Source organism: Cricetulus griseus, chromosome 9 (assembly GCF_003668045.3).
Source record: "Cricetulus griseus strain 17A/GY chromosome 9, alternate assembly CriGri-PICRH-1.0, whole genome shotgun sequence".
NCBI lineage: Eukaryota > Metazoa > Chordata > Mammalia > Rodentia > Cricetidae > Cricetulus > Cricetulus griseus.
The window spans coordinates 7,911,433-7,931,136 of record NC_048602.1 but is presented as its reverse complement, the minus strand read 5'-3'; the positions used below and the strand labels follow the sequence as shown (position 1 = coordinate 7,931,136).

Below are 19,704 nucleotides of genomic sequence, written 5' to 3'. Positions count from 1 at the left end.
GCACTTCCGGGAGAGGGGAGCGGGGGCGGGGCCACGCGCTGCCGTCACGCGCCGCGCGTCGCCCCGCGCATGCGCTCCTCTCCACGTGCGAGCGCCGGAGACGCGTGGAGTCCGGGGACGCTGCTGATTGCGGGAGCCGCGCGGCCGGGAGGGACGCAGCGATGAAGCCAGGTAGCGGCGGCGGCGGCGGCACGGGCTGGAGCGGGGCTCCGGGCACCGCGGCGGGACGGACGGACGGAGGGAGGGAGGGAGGGCGGCCGGGGGCTGCTCGGGAGCCGGGGAGTGTGACCGCACAGACCGGCCTGCAGCCTCGCCGCTGCATCCCGGCCCTCCTGACCCCGGCTCCGGGGCGGGGCGGGGGAGAGAGGGGCACCCGGCTTGGATCGTAGGTGGGACGGCTCCGGATCGCGTGCTTCCCTCTTCCCGCTGTCACCGCTGCCCCAGGGGGGACGAGTGAGGACCTCCGGGGCGGTGCTGCGCGGCGATCGCGTGCGCGGCTCGCCCTCTCTCTCCCTCGCTCGCCCGCTGCGCTTCCGGGAGGGGCGGGGTCCTAGCCCCGGAGGAGCTGACGATCGGGGGGTCGGGAGCCCCTGCTCGGCGCCGCGAGACGCTTTGCAAGCCTGGCCTTAGCCGGCAGGGCGATCAGAAGTGAGAGCGGTTGGTGTTGGTCTGAGTTTTTTGAGACTGCGTCTCGCTAGGAGACGCTGGCTGGCCTTGGAACTCACTCTGGAGACCAGGCTGGCCTCGAACTCAGAGATCCGCCAGTGCCTCTGCCTCCCCCGATTGCTGGGATTTAAGGCGGGCGCCACCGCCGCCCGGCGGGACAAAAATGTTTCCTTTATTTCCCGCCCTTTTTCTGGTGGATGAATCCACCGCACGGTGGACGCTGGTGCGCGTTCTGGTTTTGACAGTAGGAGCGTCTCTTTTCTTTCTCTGATTTTTTTTTATTTGGTTTTTTTCCGAGATTGGGTTTCCCTGTGGCTTTGGAGGCTGTCCTGGAACTAGCTCTTGTAGACCAGGCTGGTCTCGAACGCACAGAGGTCCTCCTGCCTCTGCCTCCCGAGTGCTGAGATTAAAGTTGTGCGCACCACCAACGCCCGGCTTCTTTCTCAGATTCTTAATGCTTAAGTGGCTTTTTGTTTTGTTTTGGTAATGTGTGACTCCGGGCTGTGGCAGCCCATGCTTGTCAGTCCCGGTACTCGGGAAGCTGGGGTAGGTGGGTGAGGAGTTTGACACCAGCGTGTGCTACAGTAATGATAGCATGAGCTTTGCACCGGTGCCCAAGGATCAGTTTTCGCTAATGGCAGGTTTTTGCCTGGCGTGCGCCCACATGTTCCTGTAGACGGATGAGAGCCAGTGCAGGGTATAGTGACCCATCTTCCCCTCCCAAGCATGTTGAATAGAATTTCTGGGATCCCCCCCCCACCCCCCCCCGTTGGGGAAGTCTGGCGAAGCGAAGGAGGGTGGAGGGATTGCTGTGTGTTCTACGGCTATCCTGTGCTCTGTGATTCCCCCCACCCCGCCCCAGGAGGACTTTTCCCTCCAACCTTTCTCTACCAAATGATGGAAGAAGTTGTGTGGTGACAGTTTGTCTTGGATGACAGAACCAGCTTTGGAGGAATCCTTTTGTTGTTTTTGTTTGTTTTTTGCTTTTTTTTGTTGTTGTTTTTTGGTTCTTTGAGTTAGATGGGGTTTCTCTGTGTAACCACCCTCGATGTCCTGGAATTTGCTTTGTAGACCAGGCTGGCCTCCAACTCTCAGAGATCCTCTTGCTTCTTCTCCCCCCAGTGCTGGGATTAAAGACCTGTGCCACCATTACCAGCTGGGGGAGATTTTTTTTTCAGTTTTTTTTAATTTGAATTAGAAACAAGATTGTTTTATATGACAATCCCAGTTTCCCTTCTCCCTCCCTCCTCCCCTGCCACCCCCCCCCCACTAAAACCCTATCTATTACATATCCTTTCTGCTCCCCCTGGATGGTGAGGCCTTCCTTAGGGTGTCATCAGAGTCTATCATATCCTTTGGGATAGGGCCTAGGCCCACCCCAGTGTGTCTTGGCTCAGGGAGTGTCCCTCTATGTGGAATGGGCTCCCAAAGTCCACACGTATGCTAGGGATAAGTACTGAACTACCACAGGAGGTCCTGTAGATTTCTGAGGTCTCCCACTGAAACCCATGTTCCTGGGGTCTGGATCAGTCCCATGCTGGTTTCCCAGCTGTCAGTCTGGGGAGCAAGAGTTCGCTGGGGGAGACTTTTAAGCAGACGTGTGCTGTAGAATCTGGTGGGCATTTTTAAACAAGGCCATTTGTTGTTTTTATGTTTGTGTTTTGAACTGGGATCTTGTTGTATAGCCTAGGCTGACCTCAAACTCACCCTCCCCAAGCGGTGGGATTGCGGGCAGGTGATACCTCGCTCTGCTGGAAAGCTACTAGAGGGAAGATTGTGGGCATGCCATCTCTTTGAGTAATGGAGTCTTTTTTGTTCATTTTCCTAAAAACTCCAGGACCTGAAATAGACCAAGAGACATGTTGAGTATCTGGGGCTGAGAGGCCCCCCCCCCCCCCCCCCCCCCCCCCGGCCCACTGCTCTCCAGGAAGACACCCACAACTTGCCAGGCTCCGTTATCCTATATACTCTGTGTGCATACAAAGTCATGTGATTTTACAACAGACTCCCATGCACCTTCCCCGATAGGGTCCTGGGTGACAATGGCGTGGCCATCCTCACGACTCGCCTCCCCCACCCCTCCCCCCAATCACCAGCCTCTGGGGAGATGGCCGGACACTTGCTGATGTTTATTGAGCTTCATGTTGTCCAGGGAGCTGGGGTATTTTGGTAACCAGAATCTTACAATTCGTTGTGCATTTGGAACTTGTGAGGGCCAGCGAGAGTGCCAGAATTGAATGGCATATGACAAGAAAACAAGGCGAGGGCACAGTGGGTAGAGTCTGTACCGTTGCATCAGAAGCCCATGAGACTTGGGCCACAGGAGTACCGTGCCCCTGTTGGCAGGGTCTGCAAAGTGGGAACAGCTCATGAGAGATTTCAAACATGGCTGCTTAGTGGGTGAGAGTGGGGTCCAGCAGAGAGCCTGAAGTAGGTGGGAGCAAGTCCTTGGTCGATGGGTCTCAGTTAGGGTCTGTACATTATGGTCATGTGGGAACTTTTTTTTGAAAAATGGCCTTCTCAGAGCTTTTGGGGGTGGAGGGGCTGTGTTTTTGTTTGTTTCTTTGGGTTTTAGTTTTGGTTTTTCAAGACAGGATTTCTCTGTGTAGACCAAGCTAGCCTCAAACTCAGAGACCCACTTCTGCCTCCCCAGTCTGGGATTAAAGGTGTGCAACACCAACACCCTGCTAGAAGATTCTTTGTAAAGAAAAGAACTCTGATTTCACTGGATGGTGAAGGGAGAGATTGGAAGCAGCAGGATGAGATCTTGTGAGGCTTGGGAATGTTTAAAACTGTTAATTTAAAAAATTAAATTATGGCTGGGCTGTGGTGGTGCACGCCTTTATTCCCAACACTCAGAGGCAGGTGGATCTTTGTGAGTTCCAGGACAGCCAGAGCTGTCCCTCCCCCCCCCCCAAAAAAAAAATTAAATGAAGAATAGATACCAAGTTGTGTTGTCTTTTATTGTTTTGAATTCTGGGGAGTTGAACCCAGTACTGGCACATTAGAGCTACAGTACCCAGCTCCTTAAATGAAGTGTCATAGAAAGGGCAAAAAGCAAGCAAAAAAAAAAAAAAAAAAAAAAAAGATTGTCTGAAGCTGACAATTGGGTGTAGTTTCAAGGTACCTTGACAAAAATTTACCTGACAGCTTTATACCTGACAACTTACATCAAGTGAGATGATTTTAAGCCAACGCTAACTATCAAACCCAGCAAAGCCTCAGGTGTCTGCTAGTCCCGCACACTTTGATGCTGAGTGGACACTGTTGTTTCACCCTGAAGCTGGTTTTGGGGGAGGTGGGAGGGGCAGATTGGGGTCTTCTGTCTCCTGCTCCTGGAGTGCTGGGATCACAGATCTGTGCTACTGTGTAGGCCTGATTTCCTGATGAGCTCTAAAGGCCCATCTAGACCATTGCCCATCCTTAAATTGGGGGGATTTTCTTATCACCCCCCCTCCCCAATGGGAGGAATGTTACAATCTTGAAAGAAGGGAGATGAGTTTGTAGGACTGAGCATCAGGCTAGGGGGTGGCACTTCTTTTTCAGATAGACACAGGTTCGTGGGTGGGTCTTGAAGATGTTGGGAGGGCAGAGGAGATCCTGTTGCCCTAAGCGTGCGTGCGTGTGTAGGGCTTGCTGATACTAGGGGTAAAATGAGTTCCATGAATCTGCTATCCCAAGAAAATCAGACTATCTATGTGCAGTCCCCCGTCCCTAACCAGTTAGATAGTCTCTGGCGTATTTTGCTCCTAGTGGTCCCTTGCTGATATACTTTGTGAGAAGGATATGGTGTCAGGCCCAGGGGTGCAGACCCAGCAGCTCTTGGGAGGTGGCAGCAGGAGCATCAGGAGCTACATTGTTACTTCAAGGCCATCCTGGGGTACTGACACCCTAGTTCAAAAAAGCAAAGTGTGTCATTGGGTGTGGGTTTTTAGGAATTGGTTTCTCTGCTTTGGGGCGGCTCTGATTTGTTCATGTGTGTTGCACAACTGAAGGTCATTTTCATTGTTGTTCATCTTATGTGTCCATTCTGCTGGTGGGACATTGGGTGGGCCTGGTCTGCGTTATTGGCTGGCTGCAGTGGCCATCTCCGGAGCAGGCAGCTGTGTGCTTTGCTGATTTCTCACTTTTGTGGACCTGCCAGGTAAGGTTACTTTAAACTTCTTACTTAGCCTTCATTGTCCTGAGCCCTGTCTTTGTTTCTACTACAGGTTTCAGTCCCCGTGGGGGCGGCTTTGGTGGCAGAGGAGGCTTTGGTGACAGAGGCGGTAGAGGAGGAGGCCGAGGAGGCCGAGGAGGCTTTGGTGGGGGACGCGGAGGCTTTGGTGGTGGAGGTCGAGGTCGAGGTGGCGGTGGAGGTGGAGGCTTCAGGGGACGAGGAGGTGGAGGAGGAGGTGGACGAGGTAAGTGAGGTCGACCTGGGGGGGGGAGCAGACTCTGGGGCGGGGTGCAGGGAGGGAGAGGTGGGGACCTCCCTCTCCACCTGCAGCTGTCTCTTGCAGGCGGAGGCTTCCAGTCTGGAGGCGGCCGGGGTCGAGGTGGCGGCCGGGGAGGAAAAAGAGGAAACCAGGCAGGGAAGAATGTGATGGTGGAACCCCACCGGCATGAAGGTGAGTGTGGTGGGGGGATCAGCTGACGAGAGAGGTAGACCATGGCTGGGAGTCCTCACCCCGCTCTGCTCGGCTCCCTCACCAGGTGTCTTCATCTGTCGAGGAAAGGAGGACGCCCTTGTCACGAAGAATCTGGTCCCTGGAGAATCTGTGTATGGGGAGAAGAGAGTCTCTATTTCAGTGAGTCACAGACCCCCGTCACCTGCACTTCAGTCTTGCTGTTGTGTCCTACACACGACAGCAGAGGATGTTATGCACACGTGAGGCCATGCACACTGCTCCAAGCACCTTGAGGCTCCCCCACTGGCCGTAGCCTCTGAGGTGCTGCGGTTCCCGGCTCCCCCTCCCAATTCCCTGGCCTTGCCCCGTTTTCCATCTCCATACTGCACTGGTTCCTTATCCTCTGCCTCTGGTCTTCCTGACGAGGCCCTGTCACATTACCTTGCTTATCTAAAGTGGTCCTCAGCAGTCCCGGCCCTAGTTCTCCCATGTCCTCTTCTCTGTGGCCAGCTATAGGCCTATCAGCTCACTGCAGCTCTGGTTCAGAAGTGTCCCAGCGCGTGCTGGTCCGTTCTCCTCTCACAGCTCCCTTGCTCTGCTCCCAGCCACATCCCCTCTCCTGCCTTGGTCTTTCTCTGTCACCATCTCCTGAGCTGGTCTGTTCAGTGGGTACTTACCGCTCAGGGCAGGATCCATGTCCTAGTCACTGTTGTCTCCAGCACCTGAAACAGGAGCTAGGACAGGAAGTAATGCCTAGTGCCCAGGTCTTTCTGTCCCCTCTGTATTTACTGTCTTTTGTTCTCTTCCCAAGTGAGCAGCCCCCGTGAGATGGCAGGGTGACTTCTGTCCCGTCCCTGCTGTGCATTTGTGTTAGATTTTTAGTGATTGAGATGCACTGTCTGTTTTGAGGGCCCTGGGGTTATGGGGAATGGTACCCTGCACAAGAACCTGGCACTGACTTCTGTTCCCATCCCTTCTGGTCAGGAGGGAGATGATAAAATTGAGTACCGAGCCTGGAACCCCTTCCGTTCCAAGCTGGCAGCAGCGATCCTGGGCGGTGTCGACCAGATCCACATCAAGCCTGGGGCCAAGGTTCTCTACCTTGGGGCAGCCTCAGGCACCACCGTCTCCCACGTCTCTGATATCGTCGGCCCGGTGAGTGGGCAGCTGGTGGAGATGAGGGGAGCTAGGCCTGGCCATTTCCCTGCACTGTGTATTGTAGAGCCAGGTTCAGAGGAACAACTTGAGGCAGAGTTCCTTTCAGTACTGCTCCTGAATTCTTGATTTTAATAAAGAGTTGTGAGTGTGGGGGGTGTAGACAGGGTTAAAATGACCCAGATCTGGGAATGTAGATACCAAACTATTTCGGTTGCCCTCTTGAAAAATTTGTCCCACATCTGGGAGTGTGGCTTAGTCATTAAAGTTCTTGTCACACAAGCATGAGGACCTGATTTTGATGCTCAGCATTCATTTAAAAAGCCAGGAGTGCTGATAGCCCCTCGTAGTAACAGCAATGGGAGCAGCAACAGGCCAATCTCTGGAGTTTGCTGATCCGCAGCAGGTCGTCTAATGGATAAGCTCTACACCAATAAGAGACCTCGACTGAGAAATAGAATGGGTGGAGTTCCTGAGAAATAACACCTACCATTGTCCCCTGGCTTCCATGTACATAAACACAAAATATTCATGTCCCCCAAATCTAGTTTTCTGTGTGTACTGACCCCCCTACCCCGTCACCCCCACATCCCCCATATCGGGGTTGAACCTAGCGCCTATTGGATGTTAGACAGGTATGGCTACACCCGAAGCCCTTGGTTTCTCCTGGTGGGCTTGTGTTTCTGTGTGGCAGCACCAGTTCCTGGTGCAGTTCCTGGTCCCATTTCACAGTCTGTTGCTGGTGGCTGAATTAAGAGTCTTTAATTTGGTGGGTGAAGAACCCTGTGCTTGGCCAGGTGTGAAAGCACACATCTTTATATTCCTAGCCTAAGCTACATAGTTAGACCTCATCTAAATACAAGCAGCAACAAAACTCAAACTTCTGTAGGTATTTAACAGTGTGTGGCTTCAGTGAGACAGCTGAGCGCTCTGTGCAAATGCTGTTGGCACTGTCCTTCATCTCTGCCCTGGATTTTAGCATGTGTTGGAGCCTGGGCTCTTGGGTCAGGTAAATTAGCATCTTGTCTCTTCATTGGTTGTGAATAACCATGGCAGGTGACTTCTCCATCTATTCATCTGGACAGTAGACATAATGACAGTTATGCGAGTGGGGTTTTTATTGAGGGTATGAGGGCCTGCTACAAGTGGCACACAAAGTCCCAATTTTGGCAACCATGGTAGAGAACAAGTGTGTGCTCATCACTGTTGGATTTATTTTAGGATGGTCTGGTCTATGCAGTTGAGTTCTCCCACCGTTCTGGCCGTGACCTCATCAACTTGGCCAAGAAGAGGACCAACATTATTCCTGTGATTGAAGATGCTAGGCACCCACACAAATACCGCATGCTTATCGGTGAGGGGCCTGGGGACAGCCCAGGGAAGGTAGGATTAGCCACTGCATGTCTCCCAGGAAAGGCCAGTGGAGTTAGCGTGAGGAGCTGCAGGTGGGGATTGTGCTGGGTCGTCAGACCCATTCGCTTCTGGTCCTCTCTGCCACTTGATGCCTTTTCACACTGCCCTGGTTTGTGTCTTAAAGCCTCTTGCCTTTGTTTATATTATCTGATGAGATGCCAGCCCTCAACACAGCAAGTATGACCCAATGGCTTTGTTTTCTTGTTTTTTTTTTGTTTTGTTTTTGTTTTTTTGTTTTGGTTTTTTTTGTTTTGTTTTTTGTTTAAACACCTCCAAGGTCTAGTATAAAGTGGAAAGCCTCGTGAGTTCCCCCCGAGGTACTTGATACTTGCCATCTGCTTTTCCAAGTTCTTAAGAGATTTCATTCTATTACTTTTGTTTGCATTTTAAATCATACTGCCTAAAAGCATTGCCTTTTCATTGTACTTTTTTGTTGTTGTGTTTGGTTGGGTGGGGGGATTTTTTTTTCCCCTCCTCCTCCATTTCGATTCACTTGGCCCCTTCTCTGGTCCTTGTCCTCATTTGACAGCCCTGACCACGTCTTGCATTTAACTGCTCACCTTTACTTCTCTTTTTGATGACATGTCTGTCTCCCCCCAGACCCGGGAGCATCTCGAGGGCAGGGTCTGACTCGTCTCTGTGTCCCCCACGCCCAGCCCAGGGCTGGCCACAGAGTAGGTGGCAACCATGGTTTACAAGAGGAGTGGCTGAGTGATGTGACTGGGTTCTGGCCCCACCTCCGGGGTGCTTTGGAGGGGGAGGGTGTGTGGTGGGGAGTGAGAGTGGAGGCAGAGACTCCCAGGAACCTGGTGGTGACTAGCACAGGCCCCCATTGGGAGGCTCTAGGCAGCTTTCTGATGGCTTCCACTTTTAATGGTTGTCTGTCCCTTTTTCCTTAGCGATGGTGGATGTGATCTTTGCGGATGTGGCACAGCCAGACCAAACCCGGATTGTAGCCCTGAATGCCCACACCTTCCTGCGGAATGGAGGACACTTTGTGATTTCCATTAAGGTGTGAGGGTTGGAATGTAAGGCGGCCTGGTAGCTGGGTACTTGATCTCCTGTGTCTGAGCATGTCACTTAGCCTGTTGGACTCAGTTTCTTCATTTACTAGTCCTCTTTAAAGGTTGGAGTAAAGACTGATCTATGAAGTGTTTGGATAGAATAAATATTAAACAAGTGTAAAGTGCGTTTTTCAAAACATTTTAATTTGAAATACAAAAAACTTCAGGCATCTTCACCATGTTCAAAATTAGCTAGCCTGTTGCTACATTTGTTTTACTGTTAACCATGGCATGGAAGAAAATTCCTGAGTTAAAACACTACGTTAGATAAACGGAACATCCTGTTTCCAGTCCAAGCCATATTAAAACGGCTGTAATGGAGTTTTATGATTGCACAACCCTGGCTCTCCAAATCTTCAGTGAAAACGTTCTTGAAGGTTAAAACAACACCCAGACCTCAAGCCCTTTCTCCTCTGTAGGCCAACTGCATAGACTCCACAGCCTCTGCGGAAGCTGTGTTTGCCTCCGAAGTGAAGAAAATGCAGCAGGAGAACATGAAGCCCCAGGAGCAGTTGACGCTAGAGCCCTACGAGCGCGACCATGCTGTGGTTGTAGGTGTGTACAGGTGAGTACCAGAAGAGACAGACCTCTCCCTGAGCTGCAGCCTGAGCTCTCCGGGCCTGGGGAGCCGAAAATGTTGACACTACCCCCTCTGATTTCCTCCCCGCAGGCCACCTCCTAAGGTGAAGAACTGAAACCCCGAGCTGTCTGGATTGGAAGAAATGTGTGTTGCTACTGTTGCACGTGTAGTTTTGTTTTGTTTTCTATTAAAATACTCATCTGTCGCCCTTGTCTGGTTCTGTTTGCTCAGTGGCCAAAAGACGCATGCGCCCTTCACCAACTTTCTGTGCGCTTGGGGGGGGTCGCTGCCTGGGAAAGTCTCATCCGGTCACATGGTGCATGCTCCACCGATGGCTGCTACGCATGTGCGCAGCTCCGCGCCCTGAAGGCGCAGGCGCGCCGAGTCCCCCTGGGTCACGTGGGCGGTGTGGGGGCGGAGCCAGGACAGGGGGGCCGGTTTGTTGTGGTCGCCATTTTGCTGGTTGCATTACTGGGTAATCGGGGCCCTGGCTCGCCGCGTCCGCCGGACACCTTCAGCCAGTGGGGAGGTCTGAGCTCGGGCTCCCCGAGCAGTTTGAGTCCCCTAACCCACGCCCTCAGGTAACGGTGCGGCGGGCGGCCGGGCTGGCGGCCGGGCCGGGCTGGCGGGGCGGGGCGGCACGCGTGGATGGGGGGCAGGCCGGGATCCGCCCTGCCCGTCCCCGCGAGACTTAGCGAGGCGGAGGAGGGGGCTTGGGGCCGCGGCGGCCGAGCCCCGCTGTTTCCAGCCGGCTTTCGGGAAGGGGCCGAGCCCGAGCCCGAGGGAGCCGTCTTGGGAGGGAGTCTGGGAGGGGGCAGCCCGGCCCCACTCCCGCCCTTTGTTTGGGCTCGGCTGCGCTGGCCGCTTCGCTGTCGCCTAGCAACAGCTGCCCCGCGCGCCGATTGGCTGGGCTCCCGGCGGCAACAACCAATGGCGTGGTTGTTGCCATGGGAGGTGCGGCCTGCCGCGCTCATCGGGGCCCCGCCCGCCGGGACTCCACCGGCCGGGGCGGGCCTGCCGGGTGGGGGGCGGGACGCCAGGGTCCCTGGGGCGGGTGGCCGCGCGGGCGGGGCTGGGCCGTAGGGCGAGGGTTAACCCGCCCCTCCCCCGTCCACCTGCTGTCCCCCTTCCCCCCGCGTGCCCCGGTCTGACCCTCGTCCCCTCCTCTCCCCGCCCCCCCCTGGCGGCGGCGGCGGTGGCGGCGGCTGCTGTTGTCACCCACCGGGGCCGCCTGTCCCGCTCGCCCTCACCGCCGCGGGGCTGGCCGGGCCGGCCGGGCCGGGGACAGGCGGCCACCTTCTCATCGCCGCCGCCACCGCTATGCTGGCCGTTCGCCCACCGCACTGGGGGCCCCATCGCTCCCCAGCCCCCCGTGGGCCCGGCGCCAGCCCTGACCCGGGTAGGGGTGGGAGCTGGGAGGGCCGGGGAAGAAGAGGTGGTTTGTCCCTGCAGCCCCCCGTAAAGGGGACCTGGAGTGGCGGACGGAGGAGCGTAGGGTCGAAGGGATCTATCTGACTGACACCGGGGAGGCTCTTAGGTAGAAGGTTCTGTTCTGGAGGACACTTTTCAGGGAGCCAAGACGTGTGTGTCGTGTAGGGATTCGGCTGTTGGGCCCTTCTAGGAATAGGCTCAGTTGTGGAGTGACCCGGTTTAGAAATAATTGGCTAGGAGGGGGGACCGCAAGGGTCCCAGTGTTAGGGAGAAAGAGACAGTGATTCTTAAACTGTTGAGAAACGACACCTCCCTCTTGTCTTCCTTAGTAGCAGGGGTGAAATCCTAAATATAGGCTACTTAGAAGAAGGGTCCCTGGCACGGGATACCCCGAATAGGGAGCGGGGAGCGGTCTTGATGGGGTGTCGAGTTGGTCTCCGGGCAGGGGCAGAGGGCGCCTTGGTGGTTGAGACACCCGTAGCACTCACACATAACACGAGTTCCCAGATAACCTTGATTTTGCTGGGAGGTCCGCAAGGACTGCTATGGTGTGAGCTGTCCGGGAGTTCCCTAGAGTGGAAAGAACTAGAGGCTAGACTAGATTTGAAATGGGGCCCTCAATGTGGCCCAGATCCTGATGTTGAGGGGAAGACCATGCGAGGGCGGGGCCTTATCTGAGCGACTCGGAATGGGCACCAGCAGAAATTCAAAGAAAAAATGAATTCTACTGCTCAGACTCTACACGGTTTCCGGCTTCTCTTTTGCTCCTCCAATTACTGGCCTTTCTCTGCCCTTCCTGCCCTGGCCTTGCACGCACTCTCTCCCACCCCTCTGGCTCTGCCCATTCCCTTGTATGTTTTCCCACTGTGTTGCCGCATTTATTCGGCTGATCATTTGTTGAGGGACACTGCTATGCCAACCCACTTCCCCTCTGCATTGCTACCGAGTGCCTCCCCTTGCTCTGCCCTCTTCTTCATGCCCACTCTCCTGCGTGGCCCTGACCTACATACCCTCCTGTTCCATGGTGTCTTTCTGCTCCCTACCTGCTCTCAGGTCTCAGCGGCGGTGGCAGCCGAGGTGCAGGATGCGAGAAGGCGCCCCCCGGCCGGGCTCCCGCTCCAGGCCTCACACCCTTGCGGCCCTCTGAGCCCACCATGGCCGTCCCACCAGGCCATGGTCCCTTCTCTGGCTTTCCGGAGCCCCAGGAACACACACAGGTAGGCATTCAGCTGGCTTCTCACCTGCCTGGGGATAGGAAGAGACTGAGGAAAAAAAAGGGTCTCCAGGCGGCAGCAGCATGATTGTTGGAAGATCTCTGAGGATGTTGGCGGCCTGGTGACAACTGGAAGAATTTCAGGTGGCGTTTGGAAAGTCCACACTTATTACTCCTGCCATGAGGACTGAGTTATTGAGCTTCTCCATGGCCCTCCATCTCTGGTTTCAAGGGTTAAGAAAATTAAGTGTAATGTTTGTTGGGCTCAGAACTGTCTCTGGCACACAACAGACCAGAACACAGGTCTTGGTGTCCACAAGAGACAGCGGTTTGGAGTGAAAAGCCTGGAGAGTGAGCTGAGGGGAGTGGGAAACCCAAAAAGTCTGATCCCCATCCCAGCGCTTTAAGAACTGGGCACAGACATGGAAATACAGGGAATTCAGTGGCCTGGTTCCCAGAAACAGTGGTCTTGGGTACAGAGAATCCAGGTTTCCATTTCAGTGCATCCACTGAGCTTTAGAAGGTAATACAGACAGAAAGCAGATGAGCTGACCAGGGGCTGGGTAGACGGTCATTTACTTCATCATGCAACGAGCAGCTGTCTGGGGAACCTCAATGTTTGACAGGCCCCATAGAATGGGATCTGACCCTGGGGAAGCTCTGCTCTTGTGCAGAGCTAGGTAAATGTGGGTATGGCCAAACAGCCATCGGCTTTACCCTTCCTTCTCTCCCTGGAGGCTGGAGGTGAAGGTGCTCTGTGTCTGCCCCTGTCCCCCACAGGTATTGCCTGATGTGCGGCTACTTCCTCGGAGACTGCCCCTGGCCTTCCGGGACGCAACCTCAGCCCCGCTGCGCAAGCTCTCAGTGGACCTCATCAAGACCTACAAGCACATCAATGAGGTGGGTGCAGCGGGGGATTCCCCCGGCTGGGTGCTGAAGAGAGTCCTGGCTGCTTGCCAAGGTCACTCAAGGGTCCGTTTTCCTGGCCGCCTGAGCAGGTATACTATGCGAAGAAGAAGCGGCGGGCCCAACAGGCGCCACCCCAGGACTCGAGCACCAAAAAGGAGAAGAAGGTCCTGAACCACGGTTATGACGACGACAACCACGACTACATTGTGCGCAGTGGCGAGCGCTGGCTGGAGCGCTATGAGATTGACTCTCTTATTGGCAAAGGCTCCTTTGGCCAGGTGTGGGACTCCCCCACTCATCCAGTGTCTGGGTGCAGACAGCCACTAACCCTACCCACATTCCCTCCACCCCCAGAGTTCTGTCCTGGGCCAGTCTCTCAAGCCATTCAGTTTCCCTCTGTCTCAGTTTCTGTGGAAGTGTAAATAAGAAGACTCCACACTAGGGAACTCACAATTTTGTATCCAGTAGGAGGGCTGTGAGTGCTGGGCTGAGTGTCAGGTGGGCCTCCCACCTCCCCGGGTAACTCTCCATGTCTCGACAGGTGGTGAAAGCCTATGATCACCAGACCCAGGAGCTGGTGGCCATCAAGATCATCAAAAACAAAAAGGCCTTCCTGAACCAGGCACAGATTGAGCTGCGGTTGCTGGAGCTGATGAACCAGCATGACACAGAGATGAAGTACTACATAGGTGAGGCCTGCCCCTGGGTGAGCGCAGGGCGCCTGTGTGGAGATAGCGCCAATAAGGGTGGCTCTTCAGGCTCCTCCGCCTCAGGGGGTCTCCTGCTGTGGTCATGACTCTTCTTCTGTGCTTATTTAACAGTGGTCAGTGTTTATCCAGTGCTCGCTAAGGGCCAGACTGCTGCAAACATTTCCTGTGAATTACCTCACGCCAGCCCAGTGAGGGAGAGGGCAGTTCTGTGCACGTTAGAGATAGGAAAGTGAGGCACTCAGTGCTGTCACGTACATGAGGGGACAGTTTATACAGAACAGAATTAGAGATGTGTCCTCTGGAAAGGGACTGACAAATGGCTTAAAAGGACAGCCAGTGTCGCTTGCCACAAAGACAGATACAGCTAAAAGGAAAGCAGATTCGTTTGTTCATTTGGGTTTTTGTTGGTGGTGCCACTTCTTGGGGTTTTGTTTTGCCATACTGGGGATCAAGCCCAGTGCTTCATGTATAGTAGGCAAGTGCTTCTCCCCAGAACTGCGCCTCTGGACCTCTTTTTACTTAGGTATTTTGAGACAGAGTTACCTGACAAGCCTTGGGTTCATGCTCTTCCTCATCCCCATCTGAAGACCTTGGTCTTCATGCCCGCACACCAGGCCTGGCTCGGTGTTATGAATGAAATGAGGAAGCCTGGGATTGCTTTGAAGCTCTATTAGGAGATAACTGCATTTTATTTCCCTATGCTGGGCTGAGGCTTGAACCCAGAGCCTTGTGTTTGCTAGGCAAACAGGCTCCCACCCTTTGGCCATCCCTTAGCCTATGCCAGCGTAACCCTAAGGTTACTCTACCCTTTGTTTTGTTTTTTTTTTTTTGGCTTCACTGTGTACCAAGCTGGCCCTGAACTCGTCATCTTCCCATTTAGCTTCCCAAGCGCTGGCATTACACAGTCATGCTTACTATTCCCCGCTGGCAGAAACCTTCCTTTTGGTGACAAGTGGAAGGTCTGAGAGCCTCAAGAGATTTAGCATGCTTTGCGAGTCCGATGCACAGACACCTGAGGGCTCGCTGCAGTTTAGCAGAGGCGGTTACCGTGTGGCCCTGGGCCGCCTGTCCTCTCGCCTGTTTCTCATCTGTGGCCTGCTGTCCCCCACAGTGCACCTGAAGCGGCACTTCATGTTTCGAAATCATCTGTGCCTGGTGTTTGAGCTGCTGTCCTACAACCTGTACGACCTCCTGCGCAACACACACTTCCGCGGTGTCTCTCTGAACCTGACCCGGAAGCTGGCGCAGCAGCTCTGCACAGCGCTGCTCTTTCTGGCCACGCCCGAGCTCAGCATCATCCACTGCGACCTCAAGCCCGAGAACATCCTGCTCTGCAATCCTAAGCGCAGTGCCATCAAGATCGTGGACTTTGGCAGCTCCTGTCAGCTTGGCCAGCGGGTGCGGCTCCGACTCTGGGCAGGGCCCGTGTTTTGGGTGGAATGGGATAGGACAGCTTGGTTTTGACCCTGGAAGCTGATGAGAAGCTGAGAGATGACATTGGGCATAGGGAGGCCGGTCTGAAGGGAGGGGAGCAGAGATGAAGAGGGCAGAGGAGACTCAAGCAAGGAAGAGAAAGGGTGACCCCCAGAGCAGAGCCTGAACTCTGCTTTGCGGACTTGTGCTCTTCAGGTCACAGGTAGAGACCTTGAATTCGTGCAGCCTTGTGTGAGCAGGCAGAGGGGTCACTCACTACTAGTAGTAGTTCAGTATGGGATGGCCAGCCTCTCCTAAACAGCAGGGACCAGAGCTGGGAGCAGAGGCAGGGTTAAAGCAGGCCAATGAAGACTGGAAGCTGATGAGCAGGACAGCGACTGGTTTGTGCAGCATTGCTGAGAATCTAGAGGCTCCATCCTGTGTTCGAGCAGGGGCTTGTCTTCAGTTGAGTGTCCCGGGGGAACCAGCAGGGGAGCCAGTGCCCTGACTCCTGTCCCCTTCCCCAGATCTACCAGTACATCCAGAGCCGCTTCTACCGTTCCCCCGAGGTGCTCCTGGGCACACCCTATGACCTGGCCATCGACATGTGGTCCCTGGGCTGCATCCTTGTGGAGATGCACACCGGAGAGCCCCTCTTCAGCGGCTCCAATGAGGTGTGCCCCTGGAAGGGGTGTGCTGGAGGTGGAGGGGTGGAGCCTGGCCGCCCGGCGCCCCTGACCGCCACCTGCCCGCAGGTGGACCAGATGAGCCGCATTGTCGAGGTGTTGGGCATCCCGCCCGCGCCCATGCTGGAACAGGCACCCAAGGCTCGCAAGTACTTTGAGCGGCTGCCTGGGGGCGGCTGGACCCTACGAAGGACAAAGGAACTCAGGAAGGTGCGGCCCCTGCCCTGTGCCACTTCTCCCTCCCTGGGTGGCCCCTCACTCACACTTGGGGCTCCCCTCTCCCTGCGTCTTTCCCTGTCTTTCTCCCCCACCCCTTGTCTGTCCTTTGCTTCCTCCCCTGCCTATCCCGTCACCGTCCCACCCCACAGCTCTTGTTAGCTTCTCTCTTGCTCTCTTGTGCCTCTGTTTCCCCGTGTGTGTCTCCCTGCCCCTCCTGCCCACTGACGGCCACTCTCTTGCCCCCCCTCCCACCCCCTCCCTGCCAGGATTACCAGGGCCCCGGGACACGGCGGCTGCAGGAGGTGCTGGGCGTGCAGACGGGCGGGCCCGGGGGCCGGCGGGCGGGGGAGCCGGGCCACAGCCCCGCCGACTACCTCCGCTTCCAGGACCTGGTGCTGCGCATGCTGGAGTATGAGCCCGCCGCCCGCATCAGCCCTCTGGGCGCTCTGCAGCACGGCTTCTTCCGCCGCACGGCCGACGAGGCCACCAACACGGGCCCGGCAGGCAGCAGTGCCTCCACCTCGCCCGCACCCCTCGACACCTGCCCCTCCTCTAGCACCGCCAGCTCCATCTCCAGCTCTGGTGGGTGCCCACTGTCACGTGTGCCGCAGGGCCCAGCCTGGGATACCTCCCGCTGGGCCTCTGTCCTAGAGCCTTAGAGCTAAGCTACCAGATTCTGAGCTGCAGGGTGAGGTGGGGTGGGACAGTCCCACGTGATCCAGGCTTGAGAGTCAGCCCCTAAAGCTGCCTCTAGCCTCCCACACAACTCTGACCCAAGATCTCAAAATCAGGCTGTTAGAGCCTTCAAACCAGCTCTGGCCTCAGAGTCCCAGCATGGCGCCTAGATGTTGAGCAGACTGCCTGCATCTTACCGCCACTGCCCTCTTTTCTCCTTCCCGGTGCTTCCAGGAGGCTCCAGTGGCTCCTCCAGTGACAACAGGGCCTACCGCTACAGCAACCGATATTGTGGGGGACCTGGGCCCCCCATCACCGACTGTGAGATGAACAGCCCCCAGGTACTAGAGCTTGAAACCTTGGAGGTGGGTGGCAGGCGCTTAACACTTCAGGACCTTAACATCCTTCGGTTTTTTGTTTTTTTAAGGTTATACCCTCCCAGCCTCTGCGCCCCTGGGCAGGGGGTGATGTGCCCCACAAGACACATCAAGCCCCTACCTCTGCCTCGACATTGCCAGGGACTGGGGCCCAGTTACTCCCTCAACCCCGATGCCTTGGACGTCCCGCATCGCCAACGTCACCACCACCCCCGGAGCTGATGGATGTGAGCCTGGTGGGCAGCCCTCCAGACTGCTCCCCACCTCATCCAGCACCTGCCCCCCAGCACCCGGCTGCCTCATCACTCCGGACTCGGATGACGGGAGGTCGACCACCTCTCCCACCCCCGGATGACCCTGCCACTCTAGGGCCTCGCCTGAGCCTCCACGGTGTACCCCAGAGCACAGCAGCCAGCTCATGACCCTGCCCCCTCCCTGGGGCCCCTCCTGAAGCCATACCCCCTCCCCCCATCTGGGGGCCCTAGGCTCCCATCCTCATCTCTCCCCTTGACTGGACTTGCTGCTACCCAGCTGGGGTGGGTGAGGCCTGCACTGATTGGGGCCCAGGGCAGGGGGTCAAGGGAGAGGGGTTTTGGCCACGCCCTCCCCACTAAGACTGGACCCTTGGCCCCCTCTCCTCCCTTGTTTTCTATTTATTGTACCAAAGACAGTGGTGGTCCGGTAGAGGGGGAGATTCCCCCTCACCCCAGGACCCTAGGAGGGGGTGGGGGCAGGTAGGGGGAGATGGCCTTGCTCCTCCTTGCTGTACCCCCCAGTAAAGAGCTTTCTCACATGCCTGCCTGAGCGTTTGCAGGGCCTTGGCTCCCTCTCCTGACCCTCAGAGGCATGGTGGGGAAGGGTGCTTTGTGGTGTGGGTATTGGCCCTCCTGGGGACATCATCCTTCTTGGTGCAGGCATGGGGCAGCAGGAGGTTGGCGGGCTGTAGAACCATAGACACATCCTGGGTACAAGAATCCTAGCCCACATCTGCCTTTTCCGGGGTAAAAAGGTCCCTTTCTGGCCTGTTGCTGGAAATTGTAATGTTCTGCCCTCATCTGCCAGGGCTCCCATAGAGTCCACCCAGGAATGGCTTTTTTGTGTCGGGCAGGCACCCAGTAGGCTCTGGGTATACTCTACAGGCCTTCCTTGGTTACTATCCAGAGAGGCTATGGGGACAGATTTTACCCCACCTGTATCCAGTCCCATTCTGGAGTCATTGCAGAATATTGAGATTCTCGGGCAAAAAGACGCTCCCTGACTTCCAGGTAAGTGATTTTTGTTTCATGGCAATTTGGAACCAGCTGTCTTCCCACCCAGTCTTGCAAGAACTACCTGATTCAAACTGTTAAGAGCGCTTACAACGGGCAGGCGCGGTGACTCCTGGGAGATGGAGTTCTACAAGACCGGCTCTTTGCTCACTTTTCTTGGGGAACTACAAAGCCCAGAAGTCTCTGCGCACATGGTTGGGGACTGGTGTTCGATGAGCTGTCGGGCATTAGGGCCCGGATGTGGGCGGGTCAGTAGGAAGGGCGGCGATTGGATGACACGCCGGGGAGGAGTAGGGGCGTGGTCAGCCCGCTTTGCAGGGCCTGGGCGGGGCGGGGCGGGGCCGCGGTGAGCTAAGTCCTGGTGATCGATCATTTTGAGAATGCCGGTTAGGGTTTATCGGGTATCTTTGGTTATCTAGAGAGCTGGACTTGTTGGAAGTCCTCTCATTGTGAGGCACAATGAGAGGAAGATGGATAGTCTGGTCTTTCTGAAAATATGGAAGCAGGTTGCAGAAAAAGACTCGGGTCTGGCGTCTTGTGGCAGGCCCCCTAGGATGTGACAGGGCAGGGACGGGGCTGAGAAGGCCAGGAAAGGACAGGTGAGCTTTCCAGACGACTGGGTGGACAGGCTGAGTGGAGGGATGAGGTAGAGAGGGGCGGGGAAGGAAGGTCCCCAACACATAGAGAGCGCCCCCGTGCCCCCGTGCCCCCGTGCCCCCGTTGGTAGTCTCGGTTTGGTTTGGTTTGGTTTTTTATGTGTTTTTGTAGTGCTGGGGATGGAACCCAGGAAATCCCAGATGTTAGGCAAAGTGTTCTACAACCCAGCCTCCCAGGAAGAAGACTTTGAATGAACAGTTCTAGAAGCCAGGGACTACAGTGACCTCTCCAGGTTTGGGGATAGTGAAGGCAGATGGAAGTTAAATTACTTGCCTAGGATCACACGACTAGGAAGTAGGCTCAGGTTGGGGTGTGTGTGTGTGTGTGTGTGTGTGTGGTGTGTGTGTGTGTGTGTGTGTGTGTGTGTGTGTGTGTGTGTGTGTGTGTGTGTGTGTGCCAGTCATTGATTTAACAAAGTGTATTTGAGCCTGGAGACATCAGCAGGTCCAGATCCTGTAGGCCCTGTGAGGAATATGGAATGAGCCTGGGATGTTGGGATGTCATTTGTATCTGCGGTTGAGAATCATGCTCCAGGCTGACTGACTGACGACCTGACCCCTCCTTGGGTATCTCCAAGGTGCTCTCATAGTTCAAACAGCTGAATACGTGGCATCCTCCTTGGTCTTCCTGCCATCACCATCTCCCCCCCCCCCCCCAT

The 19,704-nt window shown here is 55.7% G+C and overlaps 2 protein-coding genes across 5 annotated transcripts; both read left to right on the top strand.

The window, feature by feature from the left end:
- The first annotated feature begins 24 nt into the window (after positions 1-24).
- Fbl (fibrillarin) lies at positions 25-9,693 on the top strand. The gene is made up of 9 exons (XM_027430489.2): positions 25-171; positions 4,878-5,069; positions 5,169-5,276; positions 5,362-5,456; positions 6,261-6,431; positions 7,653-7,785; positions 8,744-8,856; positions 9,328-9,473; positions 9,579-9,693. The coding sequence occupies exons 1-9, from the start codon at positions 162-164 to the stop codon at positions 9,601-9,603; spliced, it is 993 nt and encodes a 330-aa protein (XP_027286290.1). The 5' UTR covers positions 25-161; the 3' UTR covers positions 9,604-9,693.
- Positions 9,694-9,820: 127 nt separating this feature from the next.
- Positions 9,821-17,914, top strand: Dyrk1b (dual specificity tyrosine phosphorylation regulated kinase 1B). 4 transcript variants are annotated; one of them, XM_027430486.2, is made up of 12 exons: positions 10,710-10,887; positions 11,973-12,136; positions 12,913-13,032; positions 13,131-13,319; positions 13,583-13,730; positions 14,863-15,149; positions 15,692-15,838; positions 15,920-16,060; positions 16,336-16,371; positions 16,456-16,651; positions 16,979-17,085; positions 17,172-17,914. In XM_027430486.2, exons 1-12 carry the CDS (start codon positions 10,809-10,811, stop codon positions 17,541-17,543), a joined length of 1,986 nt encoding a protein of 661 aa, XP_027286287.1. In that variant the 5' UTR covers positions 10,710-10,808; the 3' UTR covers positions 17,544-17,914. The 4 variants fall into 4 exon arrangements, with proteins under 4 accessions (XP_027286289.1, XP_027286287.1, XP_027286286.1 ...); XM_027430488.2 differs by lacking the exon at positions 10,710-10,887 and adding an exon at positions 9,821-10,069 and having other exon boundaries at positions 16,336-16,651; XM_027430485.2 differs by having other exon boundaries at positions 16,336-16,651.
- Positions 17,915-19,704: the final 1,790 nt, after the last annotated feature.

Bases quoted from the DNA above. Each gene is read 5' to 3' on its own strand.
- Fbl (XM_027430489.2), top strand. The intron at 7,786-8,743 runs GTGAGGGGCCTG...CTTTTTCCTTAG, and splicing joins CAAATACCGCATGCTTATCG to CGATGGTGGATGTGATCTTT. The intron at 9,474-9,578 runs GTGAGTACCAGA...TCCTCCCCGCAG, and splicing joins GTGGTTGTAGGTGTGTACAG to GCCACCTCCTAAGGTGAAGA.
- Dyrk1b (XM_027430485.2), top strand. From the start codon at position 10,809: ATGCTGGCCGTTCGCCCACCGCACTGGGGGCCCCATCGCTCCCCAGCC. The intron at 13,731-14,862 runs GTGAGGCCTGCC...TGTCCCCCACAG, and splicing joins AGAGATGAAGTACTACATAG to TGCACCTGAAGCGGCACTTC. The intron at 16,652-16,978 runs GTGGGTGCCCAC...CGGTGCTTCCAG, and splicing joins CAGCTCCATCTCCAGCTCTG to GAGGCTCCAGTGGCTCCTCC.